General features: G+C 42.3%; 2 protein-coding genes across 2 annotated transcripts in view; both read right to left on the reverse strand.

Moving 5' to 3' along the window:
- The window catches only part of LOC124131963, a 64474-nt gene extending 63386 nt beyond the window's left edge, over window positions 1–1088 (reverse strand). The window contains exon 1 of the mRNA XM_048396449.1: window positions 932–1088. Within this exon, the coding sequence (XP_048252406.1) occupies window positions 932–1007 (76 nt within the window). The 5' untranslated portion in view covers window positions 1008–1088. The remainder of the gene's footprint in view (window positions 1–931) is intronic.
- A 10612-nt stretch (window positions 1089–11700) lies between these two features.
- LOC124131965 (collagen alpha-4(VI) chain-like) lies at window positions 11701–17264 on the reverse strand. The gene is made up of 5 exons (XM_046495511.2): window positions 17111–17264; window positions 16368–16389; window positions 14690–15250; window positions 13768–13833; window positions 11701–12271 (listed from the first exon to the last, which is right to left on the reverse strand). Exons 1-5 carry the CDS (start codon window positions 17150–17152, stop codon window positions 11751–11753), a joined length of 1212 nt encoding a protein of 403 aa, XP_046351467.2. The 5' UTR covers window positions 17153–17264; the 3' UTR covers window positions 11701–11750.
- Between the last annotated feature and the right edge of the window lie 823 nt (window positions 17265–18087).

An 18087-nucleotide genomic window follows, 5' to 3' on the forward strand; every position in this document is an offset into this window, starting at 1 on the left:
CAATAAGGATCCCAACCCATTTAGTGTGAGGATACCTCAAGAGAACAATTATTTAAAAAACTTTAAGTATTTTCTGGAACCAATTATATGTTTAAAACAAATCTTTCACCTCAGAAAAAAATAAGTATCATTTGTTTAGGATCATACCATTTTCTACCTCTTTGATTAACCAAATGACAAGCATTAGAAGTTCATATTAATATTTTTAACTGTCTTTTACATCAACTGACATTTGATACAGATAATCGATAGACTCCTGACACGACACACAGAACTATATATGAAGTAATAATAAATGATATGAACATTATATCCATATTATTCCACGCAGATGTAAGTCGTCGTCTAGAGTTACGTCACCTAACCGTGACAGGATTCGCTAATCGGTTGACTGAATCCCAGACGTGCACTGGTTATTATTTATCATTATCTCGCACAAATCTCGCGTCAGTGGATTTCACGAAAGTAATAAGGTCTAAAACTTGTATCATGTCGGGCTTTCATCCAACATTTGCTGTGTAGAGTTACGTCCCTTAGTTGAACCAGAATTCACTGAACTCTGGTTTGATTTTACCCCGAATGTATTACTCCTACTTATATATCACCCCTAGTGAAAAGCATTTACGCGTCTTCCATTTCTTTCCAACTGCCTTGAACTGATTGACAGGAAAGCAATGGTTAAACCTAACCGTTCACTCAACATGACACTTTCGCGTTTGATGTTTAATCCCGCAATACTCCTGCTGAATGCAGCCCTTAAAACGAATATGGGACAGACAACCCAGTGATTGATATTATGAGGAACGCTATCGGGATACTCAACTTAGTCACAGAGCCCGATCAACCGATCCAATATGTCCTCTCTGGGCACCAAATCTTAACCGGAATCCCCACGTTACCATTCAAAATGGAAGGTTTCAAAAATGCCTACCTGGCGAGTCAAAGGTTACTCCTAAGGCCAGAGTGTTTGGGCGAAACTCTGAGTCGAAGCGCTCCATGAGGTACATTGGTTGTGACGTGGAGATTTTCTTTGGCTCGTATATATTCGGTACAGGGAGAGATTTCGGTTTTTCAACAAAAGTACGAACCTTTTTCATTTCTGAAACAGCCAATATGAAGGAACACTTTAGATCAATAGAACATTCGACCAATGGCGATGAGAAAATCGATTATATTTGAACTGTAGTCATAAAACATTTCAAAAGGGAATGTACGCATATCACTAACACTTCATAGGCCAACCAATCCACCTTCTTTGGGTGGAGGAGAAGGGGTTTTGTTGCGTGTCTGCAAATTTGTCTCCTTACTTTTGGGTACAATCGAGAGTGCTCTTTCTACGAAGATGTGGACATATGGAGGACATTTCCAAATTTGAGCACCAGCGACAAAGGTTATGTCCAATGCAGTTCCCTATTGTGGTCTGTACCGATATAATGGTCTTGATCATGAAGAACCACTACAAAATTTTCTGGATGGAACGGTCTCTGGATGGCTGGCGGAACCTATATAAGAGCTACAACAGGGCGATTCGGGGGTTTGTACGACATGGCTTGTGTTAAATGTACTTGCCAAGTTCGGTTCCGATAGCGAATTGGAAACATCGAATTCCTGCCAGCTTCAAATACGATGTTTCATTAAAGAACGGAGACAGGCCTCTTTTAAAACATTCAACATTATATTCTAGGGCCATTTTTAACCACGTTCTAACTTAGATAGTGTTAATATTTATGAAACAATGTTTAAATGGCTACTCACGTTCCACTTTTATGCTTCTTCCAGTCTGTGGGACATATTCTCTCTGACGATCTTGCACCGTGGGTGTCTTACCTAGGCACGTTGTAAATTGATAAAAACCATTGAAACATTCATCAGACAAACATATTTGTAAGTTAACTCTCACGGATTAAGATGTGTAGTCACAGTGGCAGTATGTCAGCTATACTGAGACCAGAAATCGTAACGACAATGCTCTTAAGGGCTGACCATTTGCTACTCTGGCTGTGGTGCCTGACGTGGATCGTAACGACAATGCTCTTTAGGGCTGACCATTTGCTATTCTGGCTGTGGGACCCTACGTGGATCGTAACGACAATGCTCTTAAGGACTGACGATTTGCTATTCTTGCTGTGGGGCCCTACGTGGATCGTAACGACAATGCTCTTAAGGGCTGACCATTTGCTATTCTGGCTGTGGTGCCTGACGTGGATCGTAACGACAATGCTCTTTAGGGCTGACCATTTGCTATTCTGGCTGTGGGACCCTATGTGGAGCGTAAAGACAATGCACTTTAGGGCTGACCATTTGCTATTCTAGCTGTAGGACCCTATGTGGATCGTAAATACAATGCTCTTTAGGGCTGACCATTTGCTATTCTGGCTGTGGTGCCTGACGTGGATCGTAACGACAATGCTCTTTAGGGCTGACCATTTGCTATTCTGGCTGTGGTGCCTGACGTGGATCGTAACGACAATGCTCTTTAGGGCTGACCATTTGCTATTCTGGCTGTGGGACCCTACGTGGATCGTAAAGACAATGCTCTTTAGAGCTGACCATTTGCTATTCTGGCTGTGGTGCCTGACGTGGATCGTAACGACGATGCTCTTTAGGGCTGACCATTTGCTATTCTGACTGAAGGGCCTGACGTTGATGTTTGCGGTGTGATGGAGGATCTGGGAATTTTGTGAAAACATTATCAGACCCTGAAATGCTGTAAATAATTAAACAAAAACATTAACTCCACCTACTGAACATGCTGTTTCTTCTATACATGCTGTGGCTCCAAAACTAATAGTTTGGCTTTTCCGTTTAGAGAGAAAAGAGGAACGTATTCTAAAAGGCAAAAGTTGATGATTTTGAAACATCTACGACAATATATCACAAAAATGTATTACGTCTAACAGTACTGGTTATTATTATTAATAATTTTATTATAATTATGATGATGATGATGTTTCTATTTTTGTCAGCATCATCGTCGTGCTCTTGGGTTTCACCAAAGTGAAACGTTTAAGACCTGCATCAATGCCTGCTTTCTATACATCAATGTAGGACGCCTTGATCTAACTAAAATACTGCTCGAAACGTTGTTAGACCAAACTCACTCACTCACTCACTTACTTGTCATCCATAAAGGAAACGGTGCATCTTTTACTTTGCCTTTCCTTGGAGGTGCTATCTTTAGAATAATATTGTCTTTCCTCTTCAACAGCTGGCTCTCTGAAGTCCATTTCTTTCTGTCGAAACTGTTTTGTTTTCGAATTTGAGTTTCCCTCCATGACTTATTCATCTTTTTTGGAAAACGTCTTCTCACTGGAGCTCTTGGTTTCGGTGTTTCTCGCCTACTAAACGTATAAGGAAGATTAGGCGTTTTTATATAACGACGAGGTTTTCCCTTAAAGGTAGATCCTCGAGGCCCATTGGAATCAAAGCGTAAAGGAAATCCTGGATTTCTTGTACTGATTGTGGATTTTCTATATCCAACGGGACCAGGAGGCCTTTTACCGCGTATGCGAGGATCAGCAAGTCGGAGGGAAAACGAGCTGTCAGTTATTCCTTTCCGACGACCAGGTATACGAGAGCTGGAACCCTTCTTGTCAAGGGGCAGTGTTGTTTTCAAATCTCCCCTACTTCTTTGGACGTTGCTTGCAGGCTGCTTTGGGCTTTTCCACAATGGATAGACACTATTTCCAGTCATCGGATGAACACTGTTTGGTATCTGTGATTCTCCTTGGAAGTCATAGGGTCTGTTGACACCACGCCTGTCTGAACAGTGAATCATAGCGTCAGTGGACATTACATGCTCAAGGCTTACATCAGATTTTGGTATTTTGTATGACTGTCTTACTTATCATGTTGTCTCGTGTCTCGTGTCTATTTTTCTGTATATTTCCATATTAGATAGACATATTCAACAATCCTATGCTGTGAATCCTAAGATTTAAGGATAGAAAGCAAATCAATTTTCTAATGACATGTTCGGAACTGTTCGATGACAATAGTTATTTGGCTACCCTATTATTTGCTGGGGTGGTTGGTAGCCCAGTGGTTTAAACGTTCGCTCGTCACACCGAAGGCCCGGGTTCAATTCCTCACACATGGGTACAATGTGTGAAGCCCGTTTCTGGTGTTCCCCGCCGTGATATTGCTGGAATATGGCTAAAAGCCGCGTAAAAACCCAACTCACGGAGATCAATGCCGTAAATAGGTATTCTAGATACACGCAAGTTCGGCATATAGACAAATACGGGTGATGCTTAACGTCTCTCCAGATGTATATATACTCACACGTAAAAGGAACGCAAGTCGAGTATTCACTATACATGTTATTTATTTTCAACAGTAAAGTCAAGAAATACTAATAGGGCAAGATTGATACCTGGTGTGACCTACATTAGCATTGATCACTGCCACACATCTCCTGTACATTGAGTGGATCAGGCGATTTGTGAAGGCCCTAGGGATCCTCCTGCACACATCCATAGCAGCTGTGCGTAGTTCATCGGCAGTTGTAGGGACTGGGCGCACATTGTGCAGACGCCTTTGAACCTCATCCCACAAGTGGTCGATGGGGTTCAGATCAGGGCTGAGGGCTGGCCACGGTAGAACGTGGATGTTGTGTTGTTGCAGAAGGGCCATGGTAGCTCTGGCAACATTGGGGCGAGCGTTGTCCTGCTGGAAAATGTGTTGTTGATGTTGTGCAAAAAATGGAAAAACGTGGGGTTTGATCACTTGGTCGATATATCGCTGAGCAGTGACGCCGTGTCCCCGACCTTGACCAATATCCAGAAAGCACATGGGTCCAAGTCTCGCATAAAGTCCAATCCCTGCCCATATCATGACGCTAAGTCCACCCCATGGATCCCTTTCCACAACGTTTCTGTCAGCGAAACGATCACCTCGAAGCCGCCAAATTCTGGCTCTTCCGTCTGCATGGGAGACACAAAAGCGACTTTCATCAGAGAAGATGACACGCCTCCACTCACGATGACGCCAATTGCGATGAGCCTGTGCCCACTGAAGTCGTGCTTGTCGATGCCGTGGTTGGAGAACAGGACGACGTGCTGGTCGGCGACATCTGAGGTTGTTGGAACGGAGACGTCGGATCACAGTGTCCCGGCTAATGTGCCGATTATGTGTTCCTATGGTCTGTCAAGCACTTTCACTTGGTGTTGACGGATAATCTGCCGATCTTGTCGAGGTGTGGTGACCCTAGGACGACCGCTTCGAGGAAGGTCATCTGTGGTCTGTGTAGCATTGTATCGATGCAGGAGACGGTAAATTGTGGTAATGTTAACGTTGAAATGACGGGGAACATCTTGGACAGACTCTCCAGCTTCCAAACGTCCGATAGCCTGGTTTCTCTGAATTTGAGTTAGGCGTGGCATTGTTGACCAAGGAGTGGTAGGTCCAAGAATCGGCCACAGTTTTATACCCACTACAGTTCGTGACAGCTCGTACATTTTCGATTTCGCGAGAAATGGGTGCTTGATACCCACATATTCATTGAAATGGTGCGTTTTGGTGATTTGTTTTTTATGTTGCGTTTTTACTCGGTGCTTCCAAAATGCAACCAAAAATATTGATAACACCATCAGGCTTCACTACATGCTAAAACTCGAATCAATTTATGGTTCCGTGTTTGTTACCTATTTGCTTAAAACCACTTGCGTTTCTTTTGCGTGTGAGTATATGTACGTATATGACCATATGTAGATATGTACAATAAACGAAAGTTAGGCATTTATGAAAAGAAAGGATGGTGCTAAACATTTATCGAGGTGCATATATGTGCAAACATAACCAAGGGGCAGTGACTTGTAATGTGATCCCTGATGTCAGACACATACCTTGTAGCCCCTGGGCGTGGCCTGTTTGAAGCAGCACCAGCACGCCCGACAGAAAGAGCAGGAGTCGAGCCATGGACTGCAAGCAGAGATATTGTTAATTTGTGTGGACGGTACATGTGTGAACAGTGCAAGGTGCATGTGTGTGAACAGTACAGGGTGCATGTGTGAACAGTGCAAGGTGCATGTGTGAACAGTGCAAGGTGCATGTGTGAACAGTGCAAGGTGCATGTGTGAACAGTGCAAGGTGTATGTGTGAACAATACAAGGTGTATGTGTGAACAGTACAAGGTGTATGTGTGAACAGTGCAAGGTGTATGTGTGAACAGTACAGGGTGCATGTGTTAAAAGTGCAAGGTGCATGTGTGAACAGTGCAAGGTGTATGTGTGAACAGTGCATGGTGGATGTGTGAACAGTTCAAGGTGCATGTGTGAACAGTGCAAGGTGTATGTGTGAACAGTGCAAGGTGTATGTGTGAACAGTGCAAGGTGTATGTGTGAACAGTGCAAGGTGTATGTGTGAACAGTGCAAGGTGTATGTGTGGACAGTACAGGGTGCATGTGTTAAAAGTGCAAGGTGCATGTGTGAACAGTGCAAGGTGCATGTGTGAACAGTGCAAGGTGCATGTGTGAACAGTGCAAGGTGTATGTGTGAACAATACAAGGTGTATGTGTGAACAGTACAAGGTGTATGTGTGAACAGTGCAAGGTGTATGTGTGAACAGTGCAAGGTGTATGTGTGAACAGTACAGGGTGCATGTGTTAAAAGTGCAAGGTGCATGTGTGAACAGTGCAAGGTGCATGTGTGAACAGTGCAAGGTGCATGTGTGAACAGTGCAAGGTGTATGTGTGAACAATACAAGGTGTATGTGTGAACAGTACAAGGTGTATGTGTGAACAGTGCAAGGTGTATGTGTGAACAGTACAGGGTGCATGTGTTAAAAGTGCAAGGTGCATGTGTGAACAGTGCAAGGTGTATGTGTGAACAGTGCATGGTGGATGTGTGAACAGTGCAAGGTGCATGTGTGAACAGTGCAAGGTGTATGAGTGAACAGTGCAAGGTGTATGTGTGAACAGTGCAAGGTGTATGTGTGAACAGTGCAAGGTGCATGTGTGAACAGTGCAAGGTGCATGTGTGAACAGTACAAGGTGTATGTGTGAACAGTGCAAGGTGCATGTGTGAACAGTGGAAGGTGTATGTGTGAACAGTGCAAGGTGTATGTGTGAACAGTCCAAGGAGTTTATGTGAACAGTGCAAGGTGCATGTGTGAACAGTACAAGGTGTATGTGTGAACAGTCCAAGGAGTTTATGTGAACAGTGCAAGGTGTATGTGTGAACAGTACAAGGTGTATGTGTGAACAGTCCAAGGAGTTTATGTGAACAGTGCAAGGTGCATGTGTGTGAACAGTGCAAGGTATATATGTGAACAGCTTCGTGTATACGAATTGTCGAGCCCTGTGTATGTTCTCTGAGTTGAAACACATACATACGTTTTCAACATAAAATGCATCCGTAGTTTTAGACTTTGACAAAACATTCTTTTGAAATATTTTCCACAAAAGATTTTTCAAAATATATAAATTAAATATGCAAGGCTTAACGGGTTAACCGCGGTACGACGGACGATCAGTCATTTACAAAGCTAATAGAGAGGCGAAATAAGTCTTGAGAATGTTCTAAGACCACAGAAAAGATTTAAGAATTATTTTATCCCGGATTGTACATGTAGGTAACAGAATCACCTACTCCTAACACATAAACTATAGGCCTACATGAATGTGAAAATGAATTGTTTTTTATCGTTTATTTCCGATAGGAATATGTATTTAGCGAACATACCCTTTCAGTTAAGTTGTTAAAGTCCCTGCGTAGTCGTTCGTAATATTATCGATTATCCTATGAGTATTGTTGTAGGACTGGAGCATTTAAAAGGACTGGTTTCAAATTCAGCGAATAATGTCGTGATATAGATCTAATTTTGTTGATCCGTGAACCTTATGCAATGGACGAACGGAATCACACCAAACAGCAAAATACCTCCCAACGTTAACAAGATTACAACATAAACATACGTACTGTGTCTCCGTCTGTCCCGATCCTGCTGGTGTGACCAACTGACCACACGTCTAGACGTTACTGATATTAGTCACACGTTACAATTCATTACTTCATGAGATTAAGCTCGTCAGTTGTTGCACAACATTAAGTCAATCAATTGTTTGACAGGTGGCCAGTTATAGAGACGGATCATTCATCATGGTCAGCGCTGTACAATGTATCTGCTATACATCTGACAGTTGATGCAGGTTTTAATACGTAAAAATAGGTAGATGCGACGGGTCTTCGATTTGAACTGACAAGTTCCTAAGTCCTTCCCTTCAACAAGATGCATAGAAGTGTAATATCTTAATTCCACTACATTACAAAGTCAATGAGGATGGCTTTGCGTCGAGTTTAGCAATATTCAAGCAACATTACGGCAGGGGACACCATAAATTATCTTCACAATTAGCTATGCAGAGAATTGAAATCTGACCTCTTGCCAGTGAATGCTTTAACAACTAGGCGACCCATGCGCCCTGTACTTGATGTATTGATGTATTGATACTGTGTGTACATGCATGTTATATGGTTGTAGTTGTGTTGATATGCTTCAGCGTGTATATCTTATACTAGTACGTGCCATACTATGATACAATAAGTACAACATTAAGGCACACACGCAAAACTGACAGAGTGAGTTTTATTTGACTGCTTGGAACAGTTTTTCAATCATATCACGGCGTGTCAGCTTGATGTGGGAGGAAAGCCCGGGTTGATGCAGGTCTGAGACGTTTACTACTTTGGTAAAACCCACGAGCACGGGCATGGTGCTGACATAGCTAGAAACACAATCAGGGGGAATCTGGGGTTCGACTCCACGATCATAGGTTCCTGAAACGTCGAAGGGAGGCAACTCTAGTAGGTGAACTGCGGCGACTTACACGACTGAGTCTCGAAGTTACTGATGGATAGGAAAATCTTATAGTTGAAGCAAGGAACATCACACCGGAGACCGGGTTCGATTCCCAAGTAGGTACCGTGTGTCTGATAACAGTTCCAGAGTCTTGTAATTGTGCGTGGAAAAACCTGCTTATGGCTGAAGACGATTTTCCTGTTTGCACCAGGCCGATGGCGTTGTTGCGTTGAGCGTCCGTCAGTCGTGACATGATTTCGCTATTCAATTGCTGTAAGATTGTGGTGGCATGCAAATGGAAACCCAACGTTTTTATAGCCCAACAAGTGATGTTGCACGTGCATGACCCGTGAAGATCCAGGGTAAACAGGTCTTCAGCAACACATGCTTGCCGTAAAAGGCGTCTATGCTTGTCGTAAGAGGAGACTAACTGGATCGGGTGGTCAGGCTCGCTGATTTGGTTGATTGACGCCATCGATCCCAATTGGATCGATGCTCATGATGTCAATCACTGGATTGTCTCGTCGATTATTTACAGACCGCCGTCATTTACTTCCCGCAAGTATATTTAAGTGTGAGATAATCAAATATGTGTATATCGCTAAAACCCGAAATGAGGCAGCTGAAGGTATAGGTTGTCTGTTGTCAATCACAACTGTCATCTGAAGTCATCAGGGGGCACAGGTGGCCCAGTCGTCTAAGGCGCCGCGATTCGCTCTGCAGAGTTGCGTCCCTTGGGCACGCCAGACACCTATCATTGCGGGTTCGAATCCCGGTTCGCCCTAATTATGTTTCTAGGTTTGTCAACACCATACTCGTGCTCGTGGGTTTCACCGAGGTGGTAAACGTCTGAGACCTGCATCACTTCGGGCTTTCCTCCCACATTAAGCTGATCCGCCGCGATATGACTGGAATAAATGTAAAAGGCGGCGTTAAACCCAACTCACTCACTCTGAAGTCATCATAAACAAGTCGCAGTTTCTTGTGCATTGGTCGTTGTTCTCAAATTGTTTCCTTTGTTGTTTAACGCCGCAATATTACTGCTATAGGATAGTGACCTGCAAATAATCGATTGTTTGATCAGGGTAACATGCAAGGTTTTAGTTTGTTTGTTGTTTTACGCCGCAAGGTTTTAGTAAAGCTTTCAAAACATTTTATGGTAGACGTGTAGAGGACATTTACAAATTTGACGCATCAGTGACAAAAATTATGTCCTACAATTTCCTATTTTGACATTTGACCCATCATTTTCCGGGTATTTTTAGGTGATCAGTTGACTTGCCTTTGCATGTGTTGGTTACAGGTGCCACTGGTGGGTAACACTCTTACAATTGACTTTGTTTTAAGCAGAGCGTTGATTTGGTTATGGAAAGTGCTTTGTTGCTTTTATTTCCAGCCAACAATCCTAGTGAACGACTTTGTTCTTTTTGAACTTTGGTACAAATTATATCTTCTCAGCTTTTTCGGGAACAGATTCACTTTTCAAAAAGAATCCCGGGGCTCCCAGAATATCAAATGATCGCACCAAAGTATTTGTCGAGATAAAATAAAATACGAAAGTGTGCAGTGATTGTCCGTATTTACCGCTTTCTACTAGACCTCTCACAGTGGTAGGGGCCCAGTGGTTAAGCGTTCGCTCGTCACGCCGAAGACCCGGGTTCGATTCCCGACATGGGTACAAAGTCTGAAGCCCATTTCTGGTGTCCCCCGCCGTGATATTGATGGAATATTGCTAAAAGCGACGTAAAATCATGCTCACTCACTCACTCTCACAGTGGTGAGGTACATATAGAGGATATTTCATCGAGTGACAGGGGAAAGGAGATATTTCGATGAGAGAAACAGGATATGTCACGAGACACATGGAATATCCTTTTTATTGTTTGCTTATTGTGTCGTTGGCTACCGGAAAATTAATTATTTCATTACCAACGTAAAACCTTGAAACGTAAATTCTCCCTACCTAACACACAGGGACGGGTCACCACCCCTTGTTTTTGCGACTATAAAAGTAGTTTAGTGTTTGCAAAATCGTACACAATATATAAAAGAGAAACAAAAAATATTTAGGGTCGCGAAAATTCTGCATCATATAGATAATTATGATTATATACAAAATCAATTTTAACTTGGAGACCGCAGTTTGAAGCGAAGGAATACACGTTGGTCTCGACTGACGAGTTAAGTGATTAATTTACACTTTATAACGGAACATTTTCAAGAGAATAACAAACGCCATGAGGCGATATTAATTCTATAAATGACCACCTGTCCTTATTTTCCCCTGTCAGTGTGGAATTAACGTAAAAGGGAAATCAAGACACTTACGATAAAGGGGGACAATTTGAGGGGAGTTGTCAATAGTTCCGTCAAAGTGTTATGTTCACTGTTGTGAAATATCAAGAGTTATGTTCACTGCAATCAAAATATCACTTTCCTCATCATCGGAAAACTCAGTCTTTCACACTGAAGTTTATAAATGACGTCACTTTGAACTAACATGATGTCATACTGGAATGCAATGACGTCACGATACATCAAATGCTTATGTGTTATCTGAACCCGTCTTGTCAGCAGCATGTGGAGAAACACAACTAAATAGAAGTTGTTCTCATAATTGTTAATCAAACTTGTTTTTAATGTTTTTGAATATACTTTTCGCGATTTCGATAGACACGTCATTTTTAAATTAGGGATTGAGAGAATTATTCATACGCAGTGTTAATTCCGAAATTAGCTGTGACGCCATAATATCTACAAAGTCGCTGACCTTGCGCAGGTCGTCACTGACGATGTTGCACAAAATCAATATAACCTACGTGACTTAAATGATTAAAATTACATTGACCTAGCTCGGCTGATTTAGAAATCATTCTTATATCTGAGGACAATATCAAACATGTTATTATATCATTTATTGCACTGGACATTTCTATTTCTACATGAAGCATCACACACACGATCCAGATTCCGCTAGCGCCTGTGTAAGTCCGGATACAATTACAGGCAATTTACTGTAGGATGGAGACTTAAAAACACTTCCGCCGTATTCCTTGGAACTACTTTTTACACCCAGTAGATTTGACAGATCGTCCTCCGCTCTATTGGAGCCAACAACGACAAGAAAGAGGTGGAATCCAATAAATCTTGCTCTCCTTACTTCGCTCATAGCTCTTGATGCATCTTCGATGTCGCTGTTGATGAATAAAATCCCAGCCGATCTGACGCGGCTTGATGTCTTTGGTATTTGATAGCGCATTTTTTTGATCAAAGGGGCATAACTCTTGGATCTAACGATTCGAGGTGAATCGGCACATTCTGTCATGATCTGTGAGGTGCGGACCTTACCGGAGAGACCCGACAGATTCTCTGTGACTTCGGAGAGAAAGGAGAGGATGTTTTTCGTGTAGCGAGTGCTGACGCCGTTAGTGTCCACGCCGATGATGAGACTGAGGGTACACTCACTGGCATCTGCGTGAGAAGAAAATGAAACTCTGTCAACATATCATCTGTTTTGGTTACTCGTGGAACATAATAAAACACAAACTGTGAGTGTGTGCGTGTTGTACGAAAATTATGTTCCTGACCTTTAATCGCATCAATTCCATAACAATGTATTAACTGTTTTGTTGTGGTAAGTCGGATTGGTTGAGTGAATGAGTGAGTGTGTGTGTGTGTGTGTGTGTGTGTGTGTTCGTGTGTGTGTGTGTGTGTGTGTGTGTGTGTGTGTGTGTGAGAGAGAGAGAGAGAGAGAGAGAGAGAGAGAGAGAGAGAGAGAGAGAGAGAGAGAGAGAGAGAGAACCGTGTGGGTGAAGAACTGGATGAGCGAGTGAGTGGGTGAAGAACTGAGTGAGAGTGAGTTTGATTCTATATCAGAGCGTCAACTTGATGTTAACGCCACGCTTTGCAATATTCCAGCTTCATGACGGGGGTCTGTAAATAATCGACTAGACCAGACAATCCAGTGATTGAAATCATGCGCAACAATCCCCGCAACTGGGACACGATGACATGCATCAACCAGGTTGCTGTTTTTGTTTATAAGAGACAGGATATTCTTCCATCCATTTTTTTTATGTGCCAAACAAATATTTTGTTTTGGAAAAAAACTGGCGACAAAGTATTTTTTCAAGTTTTGCTTTTCTGGAACAAATTATATTGTTTTAAGAAACCGAGGCAAATGATCTACCCCTGAGTGATCAACTCCGTGCCGTGACGGTGCAGTCGGGCGAGCGAACGTAAAATCTCTTACGTACACATTGTCCACGATTTAAAGGATTATTATATACTGTAAGCAGCATCAATGGTTTAAGAGAGAGAGAGAGAGAGAGAGAGAGAGAGAGAGAGAGAGAGAGAGAGAGAGAGAGAGAGAGCACGTGGAATACCTTCTACCAGCATGGTGAGGTTAAAGCTCAAGACGACATTTTGCATTATGAAGTTTCCTGGCAGTTGTATTTGTTAAATATTTTAATGTGAAAATTTAATGGATCAACATGTTTCATATCTCGACTAAAAATACCAATTACCAATGTGTTTGTACAACAGGGCCCACTTGCACAAAGCGATCTTAGCGCTAAGATGATCGTAACTCCCATACTTTAACATAGGCTTACGATAGTCTTAGCGCTAAGATCGCTTTGTGCAAGTGGGCCCAGGAGTCCGGTGTACATATTTAACCCAAACAAAATATATATATTTTGAAAAAGACAATGCTTAGTCATGTTATGCTCTAGACGTAAGTTTCTTTTTATTCTCTCGGTCCGCTCGGAGAAATCGCGGCAAGTTAACAGAAATACTGTGAACACGATGCCGTGCTATCATAAACTAACTTACACTTTTATCCTGTGAGCTAAATCAGCAAAAATATGACACTTATATCCGTTAAAAACATTCTGTGTTAAAAAACAGAAAGTGAAATGCGGACATTCTAGGAAACACATGCACGGGAAGTATTGGTAATGTCTCACCAACAGGGGCGTCAGCTTGTATGGTCGGACGGGGAGTTGGTCTCGGCGTCGGTTTCACGTACTTGACTACATGTGGAAAACAAGACAAAATTGTTAGACGTCTAACATGCTGAATACCTCTAATTATTTGTATATCCATCGGTAAGAGTTCTCTCTCGTGTTCAGAGAATACATTTTCAAAGAAACCAAATACGCCCCCCCCCCCCCCACACACACACCCCCCCCCCCCCCCCCACACACACACACACCCCACCTCCATCTTCCAAACCGACACACTACAACTGCAAACAAAATAAAACATTAAATCAATATTATAAAAAGATATTCCCAAGCAAACAACACGAGACAACAACATAAAAAGACCCAAAACATAGGCTTGGGTGGGTGGGTGGGTGAGTGAGTGAGTGAGTGAGTGAGTGAGTGAGTTGGGTTTAACGCCGCTCCAAATTTCAGTTGGAAGGCATCCACTTGATATATTTGGTGTGAGGAAGTTAGAACAATGTTTTTGTCCGAGCTATATCCAACACACCATTTATTTACTTAGCACCCTCAAACAATATATTCATTGTCACAATTAACACAATTTTTAGGCGCTTGGGTATTGTCCACAAACCAAACTATTCATTTTTGTCACCACTGCCAACAACTATTCATTTTGTGCATATTGCTGAACAAACTATTCATTTAAGAAATTCGGTCACTCCTATTCAACCACTACGGATGGTTTAAATAGTATAACACAGCCAAATATAACACATTGTTGGAAATAATGCGCGTGATAACCACACACACATCTGTACTATCAATGTTATGCACCCCAAGTGATGAAGTCTATTTGGACAAAATTCGGAACCTTTCGATGTTTTCACTGTGTTTTATACTAATTATACTAAAACACATGCTAAGCTTTTTCGAAGCTTACCTTTACAGGTTTCAATTGCTAATATTTTCTTTATCCCTTGAAGAGCCGAATAGTTCCCAATTTGATGCAAATAGGAACTGCTTGGGTCACTGGCAAGGTCAGATAACTCTGTCATATCAACTCCCAATCCGATACCAATGACAAAAGTTGTGATCCCTGCCTCGTGGTTGAGAATGGCTTCATGAACGGTCGCGTTGCGGTCATAGGACTGACCATCGGTCAACACAATGGCAATTTGAGGAACTTTCGGACGGGCATTTTTCTTGAATTCTCTTTCTCTGATGTGCTTGAGAGCCTTCTGTGTCTGGGTGCCTCCTACATGCTGGATAATCCCCTCGATAGCTTGTTCCACGGCAGGCTTGTCAGCGAACTGCGTCAATCCAAAGACAGGGTATACGTCGGTGCTGAAGAGGACGACACCTACTCGGGTTTTTTCAGGGCCAATGTCAAAGAGGGACACCACGTCGCGCGTAAACTGGATCTGTCTACGGAAGTCGTCAGCATAAATGCTTGCGGAAGAATCGAGGACGAATATCACATCTGCTGGCTTTCCTCCGCATTCTGAAAAGATGGATGTATGTCGACGTAACATTAATATAGTGAGTGAGTGAGTGAGTTTGGTTTAACGCCGCTTTTAACAGTATTCCAGTTATATACCGGCGTGTCAGCTTAATGTGGGAGGAAAGCCCGAAGTGATGCAGGTCTTAGACGTTTACCGCTTCCCGAGTCAAGGGCGTTAACTGACTATAAAAGGACTAACGGGATCGGGTGGTCAGCCTTACTGACTTGGTTGCATATCATCGTGTCCCAATTGCGTGGATCGATGCTCATGATGCCATTCACTGGATTGTCTAGTCCAGACTCGATTATTTACAGCCCGCCGACAAAAAGCTGGAATTTTGCTGAGTTTGGGTTTAACAAAAAAGAAAAAAACAAACAAAGACAATAGCCATGACATTGTATTATGAATGAATTATGCGAAAACCGATTGATGTAGATTTATGTCCTTGTAGCTGGAGCACAGTGATATGTTATATAATACAAGCCCATCCTTTAACGGCAGCAAGGAGATTGTAAACTAAACTGCCGGCCAAAAGAATATACACACTTAAACATTTGATTTGACCAAGAATTTACAAACGTTATCAACATGTTATTATGCTGAAACCAGTCACCGAAACATTGAAATCTAAAGGCCCAAAACTACCGGCATCAAATATATCACCATCGAATACCATTTCTTGTTTCAGTCATGTATAAAAAATGATACGTAATAGTAATTTGACACGGCATAAGGAAACGACCATTTGATATTCTTGGGCCTGGGATCTTTTCGATAAAAAAGAACTGTCCCCGAAAATTCTTGAAAAAAATAATAATGCCTCAGACTGTTAATAAGAAATTACCTGCCACAAAAATCTCATTATTACAAGGCCTCTTAATTTAAAAAACATCAGGCTCAAAGTTACTGGTTTTGTAGCTGCCGCTGAAAAATAATCACATCTCGATACAAAATCCCGAAATATCAAATAGCCGGTTCCTGCCCCAAACTGCCAAAAACGCTGTCGGAAACTGACGTGGTGTGTTTGGAAATTGGCATTACAAATTGAACATTGAAATGGTCTGTTGGGAAGGTGACTTAGAAGACTTTAATATGTCTGAGGAATAGCAAACGTACCTTTCTCAGCTGAAGACGTCCACTTAAAAAGAACAGATTTGAACATTTTTAATTTGAATTAAGGACGGTATTGTGAGATACATTTATCAACATGTACTGTTTATATCGTTTCAACGAGCAGCCACGCCAACAGGTAAAATATAGTACATTTGTTAAGCTTGTTTGTTTGTTGTATATGGCAGCACTCAGAAATTTCCCAGCTATATGACGTAAATAATCGAGTCTGTACCAGACAAAACACTGATTGATATCATGAACATCGATCCACGCAATTGGGATACGATGACATGCATCAACCATGTCAGCGAACCTGACCAGCCGATCCCGTTAGTCGCCTCTTACAACACGCATAGTCGCCTTTTACGGCATGCCAATCAAATTTCTAATGACATGTTCGGAACCGTTCGATGACAATAGATATTGGCTACCCTATTTTTTGCTGGGGTGGTGGGTAGCCTAGTGGTTAAAGCGTTCGCTCGTCACGCCGAAGACCCGGGAGCGAATCCCCAGATGGATACAATGTGTGAAGCCAATTTCTGGTGTCCCCCGCCGTGATATTGCTGGAATATTGCCAAAAGCGGCGTTAAACCATACTCACTCACTCCAATTTCGTGGATCGATGCTCATGATATCAATCACTGGATTGTCTGGTCCAGACTCGATTATTAACAGACCGCCGTCAATATTATCTGCGTGCGGCGTTTTACAACAAAGAAACAAAAGAAACAACAAAAAAAACTTACGAAAAATGCAAAGAGCAATGCACAAGGAATGATGACTCGCATCGCGTAGCGTTTTCCCACGAACCCTCCGACAGTATGGAATACGGAATCAGTGCTGATGGTACTGACTACCAACGCGTGGTCACTCTCCCACACTATATACACACGCTTGAAGACCAGGGATTGGTGCGGACCATACTCACTGAAGGTTAACACGTTTATTGTTAATCAACTCACATAATGTCGCGCGTAATCAGCCTTTGATAATAACATAACTGCACGAAATGGTAATGTTCCTTTATCAGAGATGTGATCTAATCTCAGCTTACACATTATACTTAGCGTGTAATCATCATTATTATTTATGATTTGCATTTCCAGTTTTTGGGAAAGATCCTGTTTTAATAATTAACAAACAATAAAAGATTCAGTCCACTTACATAAATGTCACATATGATAATTTCCTGCGGCTGTTTCAAGGAAGACGTAATGACTTCGTAGTTCAGTATGCGTCATTGTCGCCGTCTGATTTATACACTGGTGTTGTACTGACATCAAGTAATCAGATACTATAAACAGCAATGATGTGTGGACGAAGGTCGGTCCTGACGATGTTCCGACACGTAACAGGTGCATACGTGTCAAGGTGACTGTAACTCACTGCCTAGTTTATTCTACAGATATATTAGTGAGCGAGTGAGTTTGGTTTAACGCCGCTTTTAACAGTATTCCGGTTACATCGCGTCGTGTCAGCTTAATGTAGGAGGAAAGCCTGAAGGGATGAAGGTCTCAGACGTTTACCACTTCGGTGAAACCCACGAGCACGGGTATGGTGCTGACAAACCTAGAAACATAATCGGGGCGAACCGGGATTCGAACCCACAATCATAGGTTTCTGACGAGAACAAGGGTAGCAAATCTGCACAGCGAATCGCGGCGCCTTAGACGACTGGGCCACCTGTGCGCCCCTTAATGTAGAAGGAAAGCCCGAAGTGATC

This window comes from Haliotis rufescens, unplaced genomic scaffold (assembly GCF_023055435.1).
Source record: "Haliotis rufescens isolate VD_foot unplaced genomic scaffold, xgHalRufe1.0.p SCAF_15, whole genome shotgun sequence".
Lineage (NCBI taxonomy): Eukaryota > Metazoa > Mollusca > Gastropoda > Lepetellida > Haliotidae > Haliotis > Haliotis rufescens.